At 49.5% G+C, this 19,952-nt stretch overlaps 1 protein-coding gene across 10 annotated transcripts in view; it reads right to left on the bottom strand.

Moving 5' to 3' along the window:
- Nucleotides 1-720: 720 nt before the first annotated feature.
- Nucleotides 721-19,952, bottom strand: part of VWCE (von Willebrand factor C and EGF domains) — a 37,039-nt gene continuing 17,807 nt past the window's right edge. For 2 of the 10 annotated variants that reach the window (XM_024255044.3, XM_024255040.3), the window contains 10 exons: nucleotides 17,720-17,900; nucleotides 15,614-15,699; nucleotides 14,314-14,431; nucleotides 12,887-12,972; nucleotides 10,423-10,519; nucleotides 8,946-9,028; nucleotides 6,588-6,678; nucleotides 6,422-6,504; nucleotides 5,949-6,039; nucleotides 721-1,748 (listed from right to left, as the gene is read on the bottom strand). In XM_024255044.3, the coding sequence (XP_024110812.2) occupies nucleotides 1,111-1,748; nucleotides 5,949-6,039; nucleotides 6,422-6,504; nucleotides 6,588-6,678; nucleotides 8,946-9,028; nucleotides 10,423-10,519; nucleotides 12,887-12,972; nucleotides 14,314-14,431; nucleotides 15,614-15,699; nucleotides 17,720-17,900 (1,554 nt within the window). In that variant the 3' untranslated portion in view covers nucleotides 721-1,110. The remainder of the gene's footprint in view (nucleotides 1,749-5,948; nucleotides 6,040-6,421; nucleotides 6,505-6,587; nucleotides 6,679-8,945; nucleotides 9,029-10,422; nucleotides 10,520-12,886; nucleotides 12,973-14,313; nucleotides 14,432-15,613; nucleotides 15,700-17,719; nucleotides 17,901-19,952) is intronic. The other 8 variants (XM_063728413.1, XM_024255042.3, XM_063728415.1 and 5 more) reach the window with 5 other exon arrangements.

Below are 19,952 nucleotides of genomic sequence, written 5' to 3'. Positions count from 1 at the left end.
CATTTCGTCTCAGAGGTTCCTTCCCAGAAGCAAGTCCTCTCCATCATCTTTTCCCTTCTCACTGTGGAAGCCCCCCAATGTCTGTATGGTATTCCATGGTGTACATACTATGCAGCCATAAAAAAGAATGAGATAATGTCCGTTGCAGGAACATGAATGGAGCTGGAGGCCATTATCCTTAGCAAAGTTACATAGGAAGAGAAAACCAAATACCGCATGTTCTCATTTATAAGTGGGAGCTAAATGATGAGAACACATGGACACATAGGGGTGAAAAGCACACACTGGGGTCTATGGAAGGGTGGAGGGAGGGTAGAGGGAGGGACTTAGGAAAAATAACCAACGGGTACTAAGCTTAATCCCTGGGTGATGAAATAATATAATCTGTATGACAAACCCCTGTGACACGAGTTTAACTACATAATAAACCTGCACATGTACCCCTGAACTTAAAATAAAAGCAAAAAAAAAAAAAAAAAAGAAAAAAGAAAACAGAAAAGAAAATCATGATCTTGTGAAAAAAATAAAAAGAATAAAAAGAAGTCTCCCAATATAAAAGGCCGCCAAGTGCTTACAGGAGACCCTTCCCCAGCCCAGTCACAATTTGGTGTCAGCTTTTCTCCCCAGCAGTGGGGTAAAGGTGGACGCTCGCTTACCACCTGTGGGCTTGGTCACGTTTCCCACCTTCCCACAGGTAAGTGGTGAATGAGCAGCGCAGCGTAGGGAAACCGAGACAACCTTTAATCAGGAAACCTCAGAAGGACGCATGACACCTGGCGGTACAGTCCCAGTGAGTGGAATCCCAGCCGGACACAACTCTTCCTCCAGGAGAACTTGGCAGCCCCAACCCTTCTCAAAAGATGAGCCAGCCACGCGGTCCAGGGAGGATGCTGACAGTGGAAACCACTTCCTCCATTCTTACAGCACATTCCAAACACTTCTTGGGAACAAGGTTACATCCAGCCTTGGGGGTCTTCCATCCTCACCAGGGCCCCTGCAGGAGGGAGCCCAGGCATCCCCACCAGGTTCACCCTTGGAGCCGCCCTGCACACACCCTGGGCCACTGGCAGAATGTCCTCTCTCCAGAGTCTCCCGGACACAGTGACCTGCTTACATGGTGGACTCTTCCCCCCGAGAAGCCCCCACTGGGGGCTGCTGGGGGCCGGGGCGGGTGGTGGCTGCAAGGGCTGTAGAGAGTCTAGAGGTGGTGGGAGAAAGCGTGCGAGGCCTGAGGGGGGTGATGGGGGTCTTTGAGGGGCTGGGGTCCATCATGGAAAGTGCTGAAGCTTCCGTCAGGAGGGTGGCAGGCAGAGGAGGCCACCTGGATGCTATCCGGGCCCCAGAGGCTGAGAAGGAGCGCTCTGGAGTCATAGGAGGTGGCTGAGGAGCCCCTGGGGAAGCTAGAGGTAGAGTGGGGGCTCTTGGAGGGGTCGAAGGCCCTGGTGAGAGTCGAGGGGAGGCCCCAGGCTCCCCTGGGAAAGTGCCTGTCGGCCCCAAAGCAGGTGAGTGTGGACCATGAGCTCCTGCCAGGCTTGTAGGTAAAGTCTGTGTTTTCATCAAGTTCGTTCTTAAAAGGAGCTGGAGGAGATGAAGCACCGGCCTCAAGGGTGATGCTGTTGGGGGCCCAGGACAGGAGCTACAGTTGACAGGGGCCTCAGTGTCTCCATGCAGGCTCCGAGTAGCTTTGCTGAAAGCCACATTTCCGTGAGGGGAGAGCCCCTGCTTTTCTTCCAGAGGAGACAGGGAATCTAGAGAGATGAGGGTGAAACGAGATGCACAATGGCTGTCTCCAGTGGCCAAGGTGGCTCTGGGACAAGGTATACCAGGGACACCCAAGCTCTGTCCTCAGAGGGGCCTCAGCACACCTGGTGAGGACCAGCCAGCTCCTGCCTCCAGGAAGAGAAGACTGAAGGAGCCATGAACAGAGGGAGGCAGGCAGTTAGCTGTGTGACCTCATGCAAGGCATGCAACTCCCCTGGGCCTCTGTTTCCTCATCTGTAAATCAGGCACAGCAGTAAGGACCGAGTGTGAATGAAAGGGTGCACAGAGAGTCTCAGCCTAAACCTCAATGTGAACTACAGACATTGGATGTCAATGACATGTCAGTGTCAGTGTAGGATCACCGATTATAACAAACATGCCACACCGGTGTGGGGTGCAAATAGGGGGTGACGCTGTGTCATGTGGAGTCTGAGGCATATTGGAACTCTGTACTTTCCACTCAATTTTGCCATGAGCCTCAAACTGTTCTAAAAAACAGTTTCTTTGAAGAATTTTTTTAAAAGTCTCAGCCTAGGGCCTGGCACATCATAAAGGCTCAGTACACAAGGAGAAAATAAACACAGATGCCCCTTGACTTACGATGGGGTCACGTCCCAATAAACCCGTAAATCAAAAATGCATTTCTGTCCAAGTGCAGTGGCTCACGCCTGTAATCCCAACACTTTGAGAAGCTGAGGTGGTGGATCACCTGAGGTCAGGAGTTCGAGACCAGCCTGGTCAACATGGTGAAGCCCCGTCTCTACTAAAAATACAAAAATTAGCCAGACGTGGTGGCACGTGCCTGTAGTCCCAGCTACTTGGGAGGCTGAGGCAGGAGAGTTGCTGGAAACCGGGAGGTGGAGGTTGCAGTGAGCCAAGATCATGCCACTGCACTCCAGCCTGGACAACAGAGCGAGACTCCATCTCAAAAAAAAAAAAAAAGAAGAAGAAAGAGTATCAAAGGTATGATCAAGGAAAAATCAGACGTTGTCAAGCACATAAAAAACTGGAATGATTATATTTTAAAAATCAACTATCCATATTAATAGATGGTTGCGTAACTCTAAAAATATGCTTAAAATGATTGAATCACACACTTTAAATGTGTGAATTGTATGACATATGAACTTTATCCTTAGAAAGCTGTTATACTTTTAAAAAATCATCAAACGAGGCTGAGCTCAGTGGCTCATGCCTGTAATCTCAACAGTTTGGGAGGCCAAGGCAGGGTGATTGCTTGAGTCCGGGAGTTGGGACCAGCCTGGGCAACGTAGCAAGACCTTGTCTCTAAAAAAATAAAAGTAAAAAAATTAGCCAAGCGTTTATCACTTCATGGGCTTGGAAATAAAACAAAAATAGAAACAACAAATTAGCCAGGCAGGGTGGCATGCACCTGTAGTCCCAGCTACCTGTGAGACTGAAGTAGGAGGATTGCTTGAGCCCAGGGGGTCGAGGCTGCAGTGAGCTGTGATCGCACCACTGCACTCCAGCCTGGGCAACAGAGTGAAACCCTGTCTCAAAAAAAAAAAAAAAAAAAAAACATCAAAAGAAAGCAATTCATATTCTACTTCAATAAAAAGTTGTTTTTCCTTAAAAGGAGCTCTTGTTAATAAGAGGTATGTGGTAAACATAGTGTGTTTCAGGAGAAGGAGCTGGGCTCTGGAGGTTATCTCTTTGTTTTTGTTTTTGTTTGAGGCAGAGTCTTGCTCTGTTGCCCAGGCTGGAGGGCAGGGTGCAGTCTCAGCTCACTGCAACCTCCATCTCCCAGGTTCAAGCAATTCTCCTGCCTCAGCCTCCCAAATAGCTGAGATTACAGGTGTGCACCAACATGCCCGGCTAATTTTTCTATTTTTAGTAGAGACAGGGTTTCACCATGTTGGACAGGCTGGTCTCAAACTCCTGGCCTCAGGCGATCCACCCACATCAGCCTCCCAAAGTGCTGGGATTACAGGCGTGAGCCACCACGCCAGGCCTGGAGGTCACCTCTTTGGGCCTCAGTTTCCCCAGGTAGAGGGAGGAGGGCACAGTGGGAAAGAGCACAGGATAGGAAATAAGAGAGACCTAGGCTTAAGTCTTACACACCAACTAGAAACTTAACTTCTTTGAGCCTCCATTTCCCCACCTGCAAAATGGAGATAACACAGCAGCCATGCTGGAACACTCCATGAACATTTAAATGAGGTAATACATTTAAATAAGGTACAAAATGCTCAGTACACTGCCTGGCACGTTAGCTAGCCATCAGTCTCTAGACAGTCAGGGGACTAATATCCACTAGCATGCAGAGAAGTCTGTGGTGGTTACAATGAAGTACAATCTATAATGTCCCCAACATGATGGATTTAAAGGCTCAGTGGATATTCCTGGCGCCACCCGCCCTAAAAGCTCATCATCCACAGATCTGAAGAGCTGCCCCCGAAAAGAGAACATACTCTTCAAAAGGTCAAAGGAGTTAAACAAATATTTTATAAAAAAGGAAATTCAGGCCACCATCAGTGAAAAAAATTCCGTCTTCCTAGAAGTTTAAAAAACATAAAATAGATCCAGCAATCCCACTGCTGAGTATTTATCCAAAAGATTTAAAGTCAGTTTGGGGAAGAGAGCTGCAGCCTGTGTTCACTGTGACACTATTCACAATAGCCAAGCTATGGAACCAGCCTAAGCGCCCATCAATAGTACTTCATTGTGTGCATATACCACATTTCTTTATCCAGAATGGAATACTATTTAGCCTTTTAAAAGAAGGAAATTACAGGCTCACGCCTGTAATCCCAGCGCTTTGGGAGGCCGAGGTGGGTGGATCACTTGAGGTCAGAAGTTCGAGACCAGCCTGATGAACATGGTGAAACCTTGTCTCTACTAAAAATACCAAAATTAGCCGGGCGTGGTGGTGTGTGCCTGTAATCCCAGCTACTCAGGAGGCTGAGGCAAGAGAATCACTTGAACCTGGGAGGCAAAGGTTGCAGTGAGCTGAGATCGCGCCACTGCACTCCAGCCTGGGTGACAGAGTGAGAATCCTCAAAAAAAAAAAAAAAAGGAAATTCTGTTATTTGCAACAACATGGATGAAACTGGAGGACATTATGCTAAGCAAAATAAGCCAGACACACACAGACAACTATTGCAAAATCTCAGTTTTATGTGGAATCTAAAAAGGTTGAAGCCAAAGAAGCAGAGAGTAGAATCGTGGTTACAAAGGCTGGCGGGGGCGAGGGGAATGGGGAGATGATTGTCAAAGGGTACACCATCTCAGTTAGACAGGAGGAATATGTGTTGTGTTGTGTTTTGTGTTGTTTAGAGACAGTGTCTCTCTGCGGCCCAGGCTGGAGTGCAGTGGCGTCAGTTCTTGGAAATCAATCCACTGTCCTATCTAAAAGCATCGACTCCAGTCTGAAATCCTGGCTCTACTACCAATCAGCTATATGATTTCGAGCACAGCACTTCACCTCCCTGGGCCTGTTTTCTCACCTGGCACAGGAGGATGACAAGAGTATTGCAGGGGTATAGACACATGAGGTGTCCCGGCACACAGTGGGTGCTCAACACATATTAGAAATTACTCTTCTGCAAAACGGACTTAGTTGCCATGTTGTAATTTAAAATAAAGAAGAAAGCAGAGGAAGAGGTTAAGAAAGGGGATAAAGAAGAAAAAGGGAGTGCAGGCCGGGCACAGTGGCTCACGCCTGTAATCCCAGCGCTTTGGGAGGCCAAGGCCGGCGGATCACGAGGTCAGGAGATCGAGACCATCCTGCCTAACACGGTGAAACCCCATCTCTACTAAAAATACATAAAAATTAGCCGGGTGTAGTGGCCGGCGCCTGTAGTCCCAGCTACTCAGGAGGCTGAGGCAGGAGAATGGTGTGAACCCAGGAGGCGGAGCTTGCAGTGAGGTGAGATAGCGCCACTGCACTCCAGCCTGGGCGACAGAGCAAGACTCAGTCTCAAAAAAAAAAAAGAAAGAAGAAGAAAAAGGGAGTGCAAATAAACAAACATCATGGTGTGTGGCATCATGAGCACGGGATGAGGGTCAGCAGGCCACAGCACAGCTGTACAACCTTGCGCGAGCCGTGTTCCCTCTCTGAACATGCCTTTCTCTTATGCAGCCCTTTACAAGTTCTATGTACTGGGGAAGAAAAGCAAAATGGAAGAAGATGGCGGAGAAACTCCAGGACCCAGAGGCCCACTTACCTGGACAGGAAGAGCAGCAGGCCCCAGGAAGCAGGGCAGGGTCAGCACAGGCCCGCTGGCAGGGAACCTTCTCGCAGCTCACCTCTCCCAGCTGGGGAAGCAAGCAGAAGGACCCCCATGAGGAAGCCCAGAGCATCTTGCCTGCCCTGGGCAGTGCCCTCAAGGGCCTCTTGCACCAGCAGCAGGACCCACGGAAAGATCCCGGGACAGAGGCTGCAGTGCCTGAGCCCTCGCCCGGAGAATAGGTAAAGCCAGCCATGGCAGGACCCCGTAAGGGAAACCACTTCTCCCTCTGGACTTCCACAGAGGGAGGAGATGGTCAAAACCAAAGATATTCTGGCAGTTAATTAAAGGTGGAGGATGGCAGGAGGATGGACTTATGCTGGCTAAAGGGCTCCATGTTTTGCAAAGGGACAAAAGGCAAGAAGCTGCCCTCTGGCAGGGCTGCTCCTGGGTTCCCAGGCCCAGCTCACCTGGCACGTGCACCGGGTGCAGGGTTCATCATCCAAGGTGAACACCTGGCCATTCGCCACCTTCCTTCCCTCGTAGTTGCAGTCTGTGGAGGCAGAGGAGACAGGAGCCCATGAGAGCTGAGGCCTGGCCGGGAGCCTGGCACGTGGGGCAGCTGGTCCCACTCACCTCGGCACACGGGGCAGCACTCCCCGTCGGGGTGGAAAGGGTAGGTACAGGTGATGGGGCAGTCCACGGGGGAACAGGCCACTGAGCCCAGCTGCAGGACACAGAAAACACACAAGGCCCTTGGTTCAGGGCAGCTGACAAGACACTCGGGAAGATGCCGCTCCTATAGCCACTGAGTGCCCATCAGAACAATCAACATTGTGGGAGGAGTCCATGGTGGGGCAGTGGGGCAGGGGGCGCATTTTCTCTGTTGGGGTCCATCTTCCCACTAGAATTCAAGCCCCTTGAAGGTAAGAACATGGCCTTGTCCATGGAGGGCATCTGTTAACGGGTGCCTGTTGCATGAACTGCACAGAAAAGATAAGCACCAAAACCCAAGAGAGAAAGATCCAGGGGTCAAAGTTCCCCAAAGCCCGAGGCTGAGAACAACTAGGGCCTACGTGCAGTGGGTCACTCAGGGTAAGTAGCCCAGGGCTGTTTACATGCACAGGGCTGTTTACCCTGAGTTTCTCAATCTTTCTGCAGACCATGTCCCTTGTCACGCATGTACTCTGCTGAGGCTCACTGATCACCAAAGAAATACTGTATCTGCACCCACACCAGCAAAGCAGCGTCATCCCGCATTCAGAGTGTCAGCATGATAAGCATGAAGAATTTTTTTACCGGGAGTGGTGGCTCACACCTGTAATCCCAACATTTTGGGAGGCTGAGGCGGGAGGATCATTTGAGGTCAGGGGTTCGAGACCAGCCTGGCCAACATGGCAAAACTCCAACTCTACTAAAAGTACAAAAATTAGCTGGGCGTGGTGGTGTGCACCTGTAATCCCAGCTACTCAGGAGGCTGAGACAGGAGAATCGCTTGAACCTGGGAGGCAGAGGTTGCAGTGAGCCAAGACTGCACCACTGCACTCCAGCCTGGCGACAGAGCGAGACTCTGTCTCAAAAAAAATAAAATAAAATAAAAGAATTTTTTTTTCATCTAGGCATAGTGGCTCACACCTATAATCTAGCACTTTGGGAAGCTGAGGTAGGAGGATCACTTGAGGCCAGGAATTCAAGACCAGCCTAGGCAACAGAGCAAGATCCTGTCTCAGTATTTTTTTATGTAAAATTTTTTTTAAATATATTTTTTAAAAAGAAAAAAAAAAAACTTTTTGGCTGGGTGCAGTGGCTCATGCCTGTAATTCCAAAACCTTGGGAGGCCAAGGTGCGAGGATTGCCTGAGCCCAGAAGTTCCATAGCAGCCTGAGCAATACAACACGACCCCATCTCTATGAAAAGAGTTTTTTAATTAGCCAGGTGTGGTGGTAATCCCAGCTGGGTGTGATCCCACCTACTTGGGAGGCTGACGTAGGAGGATGGCTTGAGCCCAGGAGGTCAAGGTTGCAGTGAGCCAAGATCACGCTACTGCACTTCAACCTGGGTGACAGAGCAACACCCTGTCTCAAAAAAAAAAATTTTTTTTCATTTTCCAAAAACTAAATGATACTATGGGACATGCTTTTTCAGACTGAGAGGCAGTATGACCCAGGAGAATAAATGTGCATCTCGGAATCACAATACTAGAGTTCCATTCTCAGTACTTTGATTAACTGGTTATGGGATCTTGAGCAAAGACTCTCTCTGTGCCTTGGTTTTCTCATCCAGAAGGATGAGATGATAAATTCTTGAATGGATTAGCTGAGTGCATGCCTATGAAGGACCTGGCACACAGCAAGAGCTTGACCACATGGGTCTATTGAAGAGGTTCCAGTAGTGGGTTCTGGGTTTGTGCGCTTCACCTCCACCCTCATCAAGAATCCCTAAGACTCTCTCTAGGGGGTAACCCGGAAGCAGAGGACTTTGCCAGCCAGGCTTAAAAATATTTCTCTGGTCTAGGCATGGTGGCTCATGCCTGTAATCCCAACACTTTGGGAGGCTGAGGTGGGCGGATCACCTGAGGTCAGGAGTTCGGGAACAGCCTGGCCAACATGGTGAAATCCCGTCTCCACCAAAAATACAAAAATTAGCCAGGCATGGTGGTGCATGCCTGTAGTCCCAGCTACTTGGGAGGCTGACACAGGAGAATCGCTTGAACTCGGGAGGCAGAGGTTGCAGTGAGCCAAGATCACACCACTGCACTCCAACCTGGGAGCCTGGGTGACAGAGCAAGGCTCCATCTCAAAAACAAACAAAAAAAATTTCTCTGGCCCTGTCTAAAGGGTCACCCTAGGCAGGACTGGAGGGAGCTGACTTCCACCATGAACCAGAAGCATCCCTTGTCCTGGAAGTCTCTGGATTTTGCCTCTAGGATTCAGGAGCCGATGTCAGTTGTGGGGGAGTTTCCAGAGGCGGGGGTCAGATCTGGGTGGTCCATACCAGGCAGATGCAGCTCAGACATGGGTCCAGCACAGACGGGAAGGTCTCGTTGTTATAGAAGATTCTGCCTGTGTAGGTGCAGCCTGCCAGAGAGAGCACGCGCTGAGCGCCAGCTGGGAGTGGCCAGGGACCAGGCTCCCCGCCAGGGCCAAGGTCAGAGGCTTATCTGGATGGCAAAGGGGAGGCCATGTGCCTCCCCAGGCAGTCACCCTGGGAGTTAGGGAAGGGACAAAATGCCTGTCTGGATTGTCTGAATCGGGTATTGACTTTTTTCCCACCAGATTCAGCAAAAGGATCAAGTGTCTTGGCCTCAGTGTCCTCACCCTGAAGAGTGGGGAGATTCGTCCTCTACCTCCTCACCACGGGGGATCAGGCAGAAGGACTGGGAAATACGAGGTGTGTGTGAGGCCCCACAGCATCTTCCCAACCTTCTCTCTGCCCTCCAAACTCAGTCAAACCACCAACCCCGCCTGTCCAGAACATTCCCCAACACCACTCCCCTCTCTAATTTCTGACAGCCGCAGAAGCCTGATCTGAGTGATACCACCTTGGATGATACTATCACATACTGCTAAGTGTAAAAGCAGGTGATGAGACAGTAGGGGAAGCTTTAAAAAAATATATATACATATTTATATATATATATACATATTTTTATATATATATATATATAAAATGTACATCTACTAAATGTGTGTGAGCATCACAAAAAGAGATGAGAAGGACATAAACACAAATTCAACAGTGGTAATAGGTCCTTGTTAATATTTTTTATTTTTGCTTTCTGTACTTTTTTTCTACATTTTCTATAATGGAGCCAGGTGTGTTGGCTCATGCCTGTAATCCCAGCACTTTGGGAGGCTGAGGCAGGCAGATCACCTGAGGTCAGGAGTACAAGACCAGCCTGGCCAACATGGTGAAACCCCCGTCTCTACTAAAAATACAAAAATTAGGCGGGCATGGCAGTGGGCACCTGTGATCCCAGCTACTCAGAAGGCTGAGGCAGGAGAATCGCTTGAACCCGGGAGGCGGAGGTTGCAGTGAGCTGAGATCGCGCCACTGCACTCCAGCCTGGGTGAGAGAGCAAGGCTCTGTCTCAAAAAAATAAAATAAGATAAATTTTCTATAATAAAACATTACTTCTGAAATCATGGAAAAGGTAAAAATGACTATTAAAAGGCAAAAATGACTATTAAAATTTCTCTCCTCCTGCTGTTCTCCAATTGTCTCACAGGTGCAGCTCCTGTACCACCCACCTGCACTGTAAGCCCTGCGTGTCTTCAGATCTGCCTCAAGCACTCAGAGGGGGCCTGACTTGGGTAAACTGTTCTACCTCAGTTTCCTTATCTGTGCAATGGGGTTGTCCCTTGGGGTTGTTAGGACGACATGAGATGAAGGTTGTATAGGGCTTAGCGCAAAGGAGTCTGATGCCTGAGATGCCCTGCCCTGGGGGCTTGGGGCAGAGGCAGGGGATTACCTGCTGAACAGTCTGGGCAGCACTGTCCAGGGATCCGGATCGGGTGAGGGCAGGAGTCCACACAGTCTGTCCTCTTGCAGCTCACCGAGCCATCTGCCTGGAGGAAGGAGGAACTTCACCAAGACCCCACCGGTGACACCAGCCCCTGCCTCCCCGCCCTGCAAAAGAAACAGCAACGCTGCAAACTGGCCAAGGCTTGCCCTGAAAGGCAACATGATGCGGCTGGAAGATGGCAGGTCTCCCCTAAAGAGGACTGGCTACTTGAGAAAGGCCATGTGAGCCTTCCAGGAAGTCTACGCATCTTTAAGGAGAAGGAAGGTCAAGGCTGGGATTCTGGTCTTCTCTGCTTCCTGTAGCAGCCAAAGGCTGCACCGTCACCCCCATCCAAATCCTTTCTCAGCTTATCCCTGGAACCCTGGCTCACCAGGAACCTACAGAATACCATAAAACCCTATTTTTAGAAAAAACAATGCCACCAGAAATGTCTATTTCAGAGAGCCAAAGTGCCATACAAGGTTTCTTTTTTCTTTTTTTTTTTTTAAGACGGAGTCTCACTCTATTGCCCAGGCTGGAGTGCAATGGCACAATCTTGGCTCACTGCAACCTCCACCTCCCGGGTTTAAATGGTTCTCCTGCCTCAGCCTCCCGAGTAGCTGGGATTACAAGCATGCGCCACCACGCCAGGCTAATTTTTGTATATTTAGTAGAGACGGGGTTTCACCATGTTGGTCAGGCTGGTCTTGAACTCCTGACCTCAGATCATCCACCTGCCTCGGCCTCCCAAAGTGCTGGGATTACAGGTGTGAGCCACCACACCCGGCCTCTTTTTCTTTAAAAAAAAAACAAACAAACAAACAAAAAAACACAAAAACAATCTGACAGTTTGAACCTTTTGTATCACTCTCTTGGTGACTGATTATGGGTACCCGAAATCTGTCATAAAGGAGAAGACAGCACAGGAAGGACTTTCCTCCCAACTCTAATTTCAATGAGACGTGTTTGGCTTACAGTTTTTTAACAAATGGCTCATCGAAGGCACTAGAAGGCTGGGCTTCTCCCACATGAAAGTGCACACAAATCACCTGGAGGTTAAAACGCAGTTTGTGAAAGCAGAGGTGTGGGCAGGGCCTCGAAAGGCTGCACGTCTAACCAGGGCTCCCAACGCAGGTGCAAGGGACCTCATTCTGAGAAATAAACCTCTAAAAGACTCGAAGCTCTTAAAGTAGAAAGGAAAGCCGGCATGTATTAGATTGGTGCAAAAGTAACTGAGGTTTCTGCCATTATAAGTAATGGTAAAAAAAAAAAAAACCCCGCAATTACTAGTACTTCAATTATGAGCTAAAACAATTGTATTTCTGGGTGGATAGCTGTGTTTGCATTGTTGTTGATCTGACTCAAACTCATGCACCTCCTTACCCATTTCTGAAATGGTCACATGTTTTGCAGTCATGAAGAAAACATTGCAATTTCACAGAAACAGCCTGAACAACTGGGTCTCAGACTACCCTACTCCCTAGGTTATCCATGCCTGGGGAAAACCTTCTATGAAGATTCCTAATTCTTACTCCTCATGCCAGCAGCTCCCTGCACATGCACAGTGTGTTACACATACTTTTTTCTTTTTTTGAAACAGGGTCTTCCGCCCAGGCTGGAATGCAGCGATGTGATCATGGCTCACTGCAGCCTCGACCTCCTGGGTCAGCCTCAGGAGCTGAGGGAGCGATCCTCCCACCTTAGCCTCCCAAGTAGCTGGGACCACATGGGCATGCCACTACACGCAACTAATTTTTGTATTTTTTTGTAGAGACAGGGTCTCACCATGTTGCCCAGGCTGGTCTCAAATTCCTGGGCTCAAGCAATCTTCCTACCTCAGCTATGTTGGGATTACAGGCATGAGCCACCACTCTTGGCCATACACACTTTTTTTTGTTTTGTTTTTTTGGGTTTTTTTTTGAGACAGAGTCTTGCTTTGTCGCCCAGGCTGGGGTGCAGTGGCGCGATCTCAGCTCACTGCAACCTCCTCCTCCTGGGTTCAAACGATTCTCCTGCCTCAGCCTCCCAAGTAGCTGGGACTACAGGCACCCGCCACCACGCTCGGCTAATATTTTGTATTTTTAGTAGAGACGGGGTTTCACCATGTTAGCCAGGATGGTCTCGATCTCCTGACCTTGTGATCCACCCACCTCGGCCTCCCAAAGTGCTGGGATTACAGGCGTGAGCCACCGCGCCTGGCCAACCATACACACTTCTTAAGGCCAACTGCCAAGCACTATCGTCCTCACACATCTACTGAGAGCAGGATAAACTCAGTCCAACCCTTTTTGTGAAAGTGGAACTTGACAGCACTGGAGGGAGACTGCGGCCAGCCTGAGGCCAGCCTCTGGAGGGGCCAGGACGCTTGTCTCCTCTGGGTGAGGCGGGGCAGCCAGGTAAAGCAGCTGAAGGCGAGCAGGTTGTCATTCACCTGGCAGATGCATAACTCACAGGGGTCACCAGGCGACCAGATCTGTCCAATCGGAAACTCAACCCCGTTGTCGTCGAGAGAGCAGCCTGGATGAGAACAATAGCAGACAAAAGACAGTGGGCACAAGACCTAGACTACAACAGCAGCAAGGACAGACGCCTCATGCACACACACACAGACATCGATATCACTCACACACGGACACACAAACTTACACACACTCATACAAATGCACACTTACACAGATACAATTCACACAGATATGCAAACATACACTCATACAAATGCACACTTAAATATACATGTACACACAGATACCATTCATGCACAAACACCGAGACACACACATACTGATACAAATGTACATTTGCATACACACATAGATACAACACAGACACACATGCACACAGACACACACATACTCATACAAATGTACATTTACATACACACAGATACAACTCACACAGACACACATACACTCATACAAATACACTTACATACATATACATATGCTCAGACACACACACAGATACTACTCACACAGAGAGACACCAACTTACACACAGACACACTCATAGAATCATACACTTACATGCACATACACATATACAGACACAACAAACACAAACATGCATGCTCACACAGGCACACACAAAAACACAAAAACAGACACATACAAACATACATACCACAGAGACACACTCATACTACACAAAACAGACACATGCTCATACACAAAGACACATGTACACAGACTCCCACACACAGATACCATTAACACACTGACACACACACACAGAAAACTACTCAGAAACACAGAAACACACAAACACACAGGCATACACTAAGACATACTACACAAAACACAGATACACACTCGTACACAGGCAAAGACACATGTACACAAATTTACACACATTCATACAAATGCACACATACACATACATGCTCACACACTACTCACACAAAGACACACAAACTTACTCTCACACAGACACACTCATACAAACATACACTTACATGCACACACACATATGCAGACACAACAGACACAAACATGCATGCTCACACAGGCACACACAAAAACACAGACACACACACACACACCCCCACAGAGAGACACATAGACATACTACACAAAACACAGACACTCATATACATAAATACAAAGACACACATATGCAGGTACCACTAACACACTAACACACAGATAACCACTCACAAACTCAGAGACACACAAACTTACACACAGGCACACACTCAGACACACTACACAAAACAGACTCACACTCATACACATGCACACAAGGACACATGTACACACACACGCAAATAACACACACACCAGCAGTCTCAGCAGCAGGTGAAGCTCAGCCTCTCTCCCCAGCATCCATGCCCTGTGTCGGAGTAGCCCTGGGCCAGCTCACCTGTTGCAGGTGTGGGCTCCTGGCAGGTGAAGCAGCACTGCCCAGGGCCCAGCCGCCACTCTTCTCGGGGGCAGGCCAGCTCAGGGCAGGGCATGAAGGAGCACTCCACCTCCCCATTCTGGAAGAGAGCCCAGGCACAGAATGATGAGGGCAGCCCCCCGCCTGGGGACCATGGAGAGCTAGAGGAGGCCGGCAGGCTGCCATCACCCTCCCAGCTACTCAAGTGAAACTGACAAAGAAATCTACTCAAGTGAAACTGACAAAGAAATCTCCAAGGAGCACAACAGTGGGGTGGGGTGAACCGGGAGTCCTTCAATGGGGGCTGGGTGTGAGCCCAGGAGGGCATCCTAGGAATAGGCACGGCCTCCACCATCTCTCACCCTCCCGCTTCCATCCAGGCTCCCTACTGCCTAAACCATTTGGCAGCTTCACTGAGTGCAAAGCCGTCAGTGCAGCTGGTGGAGCCCTTCAGGACTGAGTCAGGGGCAGAGGCTGTCAGTTCCCACCCAGGTCCTGTCTCCGCATTACTGCCAGTGGCTGACAGCAGAGTCAGAGATGTGTCCTCCAGAGATGCCTGGATGGTCACCGCCCCCACTCCCTAGGGAGCAGAGAGAGTCTATAACTGACTGGCCCTGAGGTGCAAGAGCCTTGCTCCCCAGCATGGTCCACTGCCCAGAACTTCCCAGGGATCAGTGTGAGACCACATCTTCACCCTGCTTCCTCTCCTGACCCACCCTTCTTCCCTCGCCAGTTTCTCCTGAGAGCACTCCCTTGGTAAGTCGCCTGCACTGGCCCTGCTTCTAGGGAACACAACCCAAGATGCAACCCCTACCTACAGCCTTGCCGCCTGCCTGACTCTCTCCATGCTCCAGCCAGAATGGCCATCTCCAATCCTCCACCCTTTGCTGGGTACAGCAACCTCAGCTCCCCGCCTGATGAGTCCCTACCACCCTCCAGTTCTCTACTTAACATCCCGCCTTCCAAAAAGGCATCAGGAGCCCTGGGCACCCGGCCATCAACCCACCTAGGCAGTGGGCTTCCACAAGGGGACTGGGGCTTCCTTGTGCTTAGCTGTGTCCCCAGCACACAGTAGGTGCTCTGTAAATAGCAGTGCTGAAAGATGAAGTTCAAAGAGACTGTGGGAAGGCCTGGGGGATCCCTGTAGTGCCTTTGCTTCCTCAGTTTCCCTGTTGCTGTATGGCAACTCATGTTCTCCTAGTCATGTCAACCTGAGTAAAGTGTTGTGCCTCGCTCCCCTCCCCATCAATTCCACAGGCTTCGGGACACTCAGCCACCATACCTGGCAGACACAGGTGGTACACTCGTCACCACCCACAGTGAACACGGCCCCGTCTGCGTACCACCGGCCGTGGAAATAGCATCTCACTGCAGAGGAGAAAGGGAGAAGCAGCTCAAGGTCTTTGGGCAGAGGCAGCTAAAGAAAAGGGGGAACAAATGGGTGGGGAGCCCCAGAGCGCTTAACACACACCCACGACACTCCACAGCATGCTCCATGCCCAGGAACCCAAAGCACTTCTCCCCCTCCAAACCCCAGACACAAAACAAGTCATGCCGACAAAGGGCTGGGTGTGGCAGTTCATGTCTGTAATCCCAACATTCTGGGAGGCTGAGGTGGGAGGACCTCTTGCACCCAGGAGTTCGAGACCAGTCTGGTCAACATAGCGAGATCCCATCTCTATAAAAACTTTAAAAAATTAGCTGAGTGCAGCTGTGTGTGCCTGTTGTCCTAGCTAATCAGGAGGCTGAGGCAGGAAGATGGCTTGAAACCAGGGGTTGAGGTTATAGTGATTGCACCACTCTACTACAGCCTGAGCAACAGAGCAAGACCCCATCTCAACAACAACAAAAAATCTGACTAAGAATGAATCACATGTAAGACGAGGTCCTTAACCAAAAAGGCAGGGGAAGCCCTAAATAACTAAAGAGTAACAGAAAAAAAGAAAGAAAAAGAGACTGTCCGACACCTAAGACAAAGGTGCCACCTTAGACAAATGATGCTACCACCCCCTGGAGGCTGTGAGAATTTGGGGATAGCCTTTGATATGAAGATCCACTCCAGTGAAAAAACAGCCTCAGAAACTGCCCAGGCCCACCTGCCGTTAGTCAGACTGCCCTGGGCTCAAATCCTAGCTACACAACTCACCAGGGAATGATTTTGGGCAAGACACTTAAAGCTCTCTAAGCCTCAGTTTTCTCATCTGTACAATGGGACCAATAAGGGTTCCTATCTCACACAGACTACATTGACTATGCAAAAGTCAGTCAATTAAAAATAATGTAACATTTAAACATTAAGAAAAAAACACTTAAAAAGAACACCAGCTTTGAAATCAGGTAGACTTGAATTCAAGTTCTGCTCCATTACTTAATGGTTGTGTGTCTTTAGGCAGTGACTTGAACTTTCCAAGCCTCAGTGTTCCCATCTATAAAATTGGGCAATAAATAGTACTGCCTTACAATGGTGACATAAGGGTTCCATGAGATGGAGTTCTGGCAAGTGCCCCACACAGCAAGGGGTACAGGGTCAGCAGGGAACATCCATGACAGCGATGAAGCCATCCCAGGAAAGAAAACTTTGTTTTTAACAAAGGACCAACTCATTAGTGGCTAAGGAGAGACCCTTCCCTGCCCTGGGACAGAGCAATGACAAGGGTGGACTAAAACCCCGTCCTGCCTGAGCTGAAGGTGCCTCCTAAGGCAGGGGAAAGCTGGGCTGTGAGCACAGTCTAGCATCAAACTGCTGTGCACATAAGAAGTGCACAATAAAAACAGACACTTTGAAATGCTTCACTTGATCTGAGTTTGTAAAGCAGAAAGCAATCTCCTCCCTCACTCCTCCACTCACCCCACCCCATTGCATACTCAAAAGACATCCTCCCCTGCACACACAAAGAAGCAAAATGTAAAACCGAGCTCGGGGGGGCTCACGCCTGTCATCCCAGCACTTTAGGAGGCTGAGGCAGGTGGATCACCTGACGTCAGGAGTTCGAGACCAGCTTGGCCAACATGATGAAACCCCATCTCTACTAAAAATACAAAAATTAGCCCGGTGTGGCGGCAAGCGCCTGTAATCCCAGCTACTCGCTACTCCGGAGGCTCAGGCAGGAGAATCACTTGAACCTGGGAGGCGGAGGTTGCAGTGAGCTAAGATCATGCCACCTGTACTCCAGCCTGGAAAGCAAGTCTCCCTCTCGGGAAAAAAAAAAAAAAAGAAGCAAAATGCAAAACTGGGCTTGGGGGCTCATGCCTGTCATCCCAGCACTTTGAGACACTGAAGCAGGAGGACCACCTGAGGCTCAAGACCAGCCTGGGCAATATAGTGAGGTCTACAAAAAAATCTAAAAAAAAAAAAAAAAAAGCAAAATGCTCCAAGAGTGTCACTTACCTGGAACACAAGTACAGCAATCCGACTGTGGGGGGGTCTGACAGGGGCCGGGGGGACACTCGGGAGAGATGCAGGACACGTTTCCAGCCTGAGGAGGAGGCAAGAGATGGCACTGGGGGTGCGGGTGTGGAACAAGGCTCATTCCCCATCTCACAGCAGGCCCTTCAAACAGGAAAGCTGCCTAAAGGAGGCCACAAGAAACCTTTAAATGCTGCTGTGTCACAGGGACAAATTCCCGGTGTTTATGATGATGATATGGTTTGGCTATGTCCCCACCCAAATCTCATTGTGAACTGTAGCTCCCATAATTCTCACATGGAATTGAACTGAATCATGGGGGCAGTTTCCCCCATACTGTTCTTATGGTAGTGAATAAGTCTCACGAGATCTGATGGTTTTATGAGGGGTTTCCCCTTTTGCTTAGTTCTCCTTCTCTCTTGCCTTCTGCCATGTAAGACGTACCTTTCACCTTCCACCATGATTATGAGGCCTCCCCAGCCACATGGAACTGTGAGTTCATTAAACCTCTTTTTCTTTATAAATTACCCAGTCTCAGGTGTGTCTTTATCAACAGTGTGAAAATGGACTGATACATATGGTGTGGTTAGAACAACACCTCCATGCCATAACACACCATTCCAGGAAAAAGGTCAGGGCAGCCCAGCAGGCAGAGCATGCTCCCTTCCTTATGCAAATGTGCCTGGGAGCTCTGGAAGGTGCTGGGGAGCAGAGAACAGAGCTGACTCCTGCAGGGAAGGAGACCCCCACACACCTTCCCATCATCTGAGTTTTGAATCAGGTGGCTCATATTGGCTAGTCAAAGAATTAAATTTCAAAATAAATGTTTTAAATTTGACATTGAGACCAAAGAGCTCCCAGTTTTGGAGTCAGCCACATCTGAGTTCCAACATCTGCTCCTCCCCTATAAAGACTTTGGGCCATGTACACCACGTCTCCAAGCCCCGGTCTCCCCATCTAAGAAATAGGCTGGAATTGGCGTGTCTCTCAGGGGTTTCCAAAGATTACGTGAAATGAGATCATGCATGAAAGCACCTGGGGCTGTGTGCAGTGGCTCATGCCTGTAATCCCAGCACTTTGCGAGGCCGAGACAAGAGAACTGCTTGAGCCCAGGAGTTTGAGACCAGCCTGGCAACATAGGGAGACCCTGTCTCTACAACAAAAATAAAAATAAATTAGCTGGGGTGGTGGCACATGCCTGTGGTCCCACTTACTCAGGAGGCTGAGGTGGGAAGATTGCTTTAGTATGGGAAGTCAAGGCTACAGTGAGCCATGATTGCACCACTGCACCCCAGCCTGGACAACAAAATGAGATCCCATCACTAAGAAAAGAAAAGAGGAGAGGAGAGGAGAGAGGAGGGATGGGGGAGGGGGAGGGAGAGGAGAGGAGAAAGAGAGGAGGAGAGGAGAGGAGAAGACAGGGGAGGGGAGGGGAAGGGCAGGAGAGGAGGGGGCAGGAGAGGAGAGAGAGGAAGGAAGGAAGGAGGGAGGGAGGGAAGGAAGGGAGGGAGGGAAGAGAGAGAGGGAGGGAAGAGAGAGGAAGGAAGGAAGGAAGGAAGGAAGGAAGGAGGAAGGGAGGCAGGGAGGGAAAGAGGGAAGAGAGAGAGGAAGGAAGGAAGAGAGAAAGAGAGAAGTGAGAGACAGAAAGAAAGAGAAAGAGAAGAAAGAAACAAGAAAGAAAAAGAAAGAGAGAAACAAAGGAGGGAGGGAACTTGGCTGCCGTGCTTTCATGTAGCACATAGGAAGAGTTCGATAAAGGGTGCTGGTGGGTGTCTGCATGCCCCTGATTTCACACTGCAGCATCCACCTTTGATGCCAGAGCAAGAGACATTTAAAGATGGTCATGACCAGGTGCAGTGGCTCATCCCTGTAATCCCAGCATTTTGGGAGGCCAAGGTGGCAGGATCGATTGAGCCCAGGAATTTGAGACCAGCCTGGCCAACACAGCGAGACCCTGTCTCTACCAAAAAAAAAAAAATTAGCCGGGTGTAATGGCATGTGCCTGTGGTCTCAGCTACCTGGGAGACTGAGATGGGAGGATCGCTTGAGCCCGGGAATTCGAGGCTGCAATGAGCTATGACTGCACCACTATACTCCAGCCTGGGCAACAGAGCAAGACACTATCTCTAAAATAAAAAATAAAGATGGTCAGAAGGTGGCAGTGAGGGCTGGTAGACAGAGCCCTGACTTTGGGCTCAGACAGACCTCAAATCCC

The sequence above is a fragment of the Pongo abelii genome, chromosome 9 (genome assembly GCF_028885655.2).
Source record: "Pongo abelii isolate AG06213 chromosome 9, NHGRI_mPonAbe1-v2.0_pri, whole genome shotgun sequence".
Classification (NCBI taxonomy): domain Eukaryota; kingdom Metazoa; phylum Chordata; class Mammalia; order Primates; family Hominidae; genus Pongo; species Pongo abelii.
The sequence above is the reverse complement of the archived record's forward strand: the minus strand, read 5'-3'. Positions and strand labels throughout refer to the sequence as shown.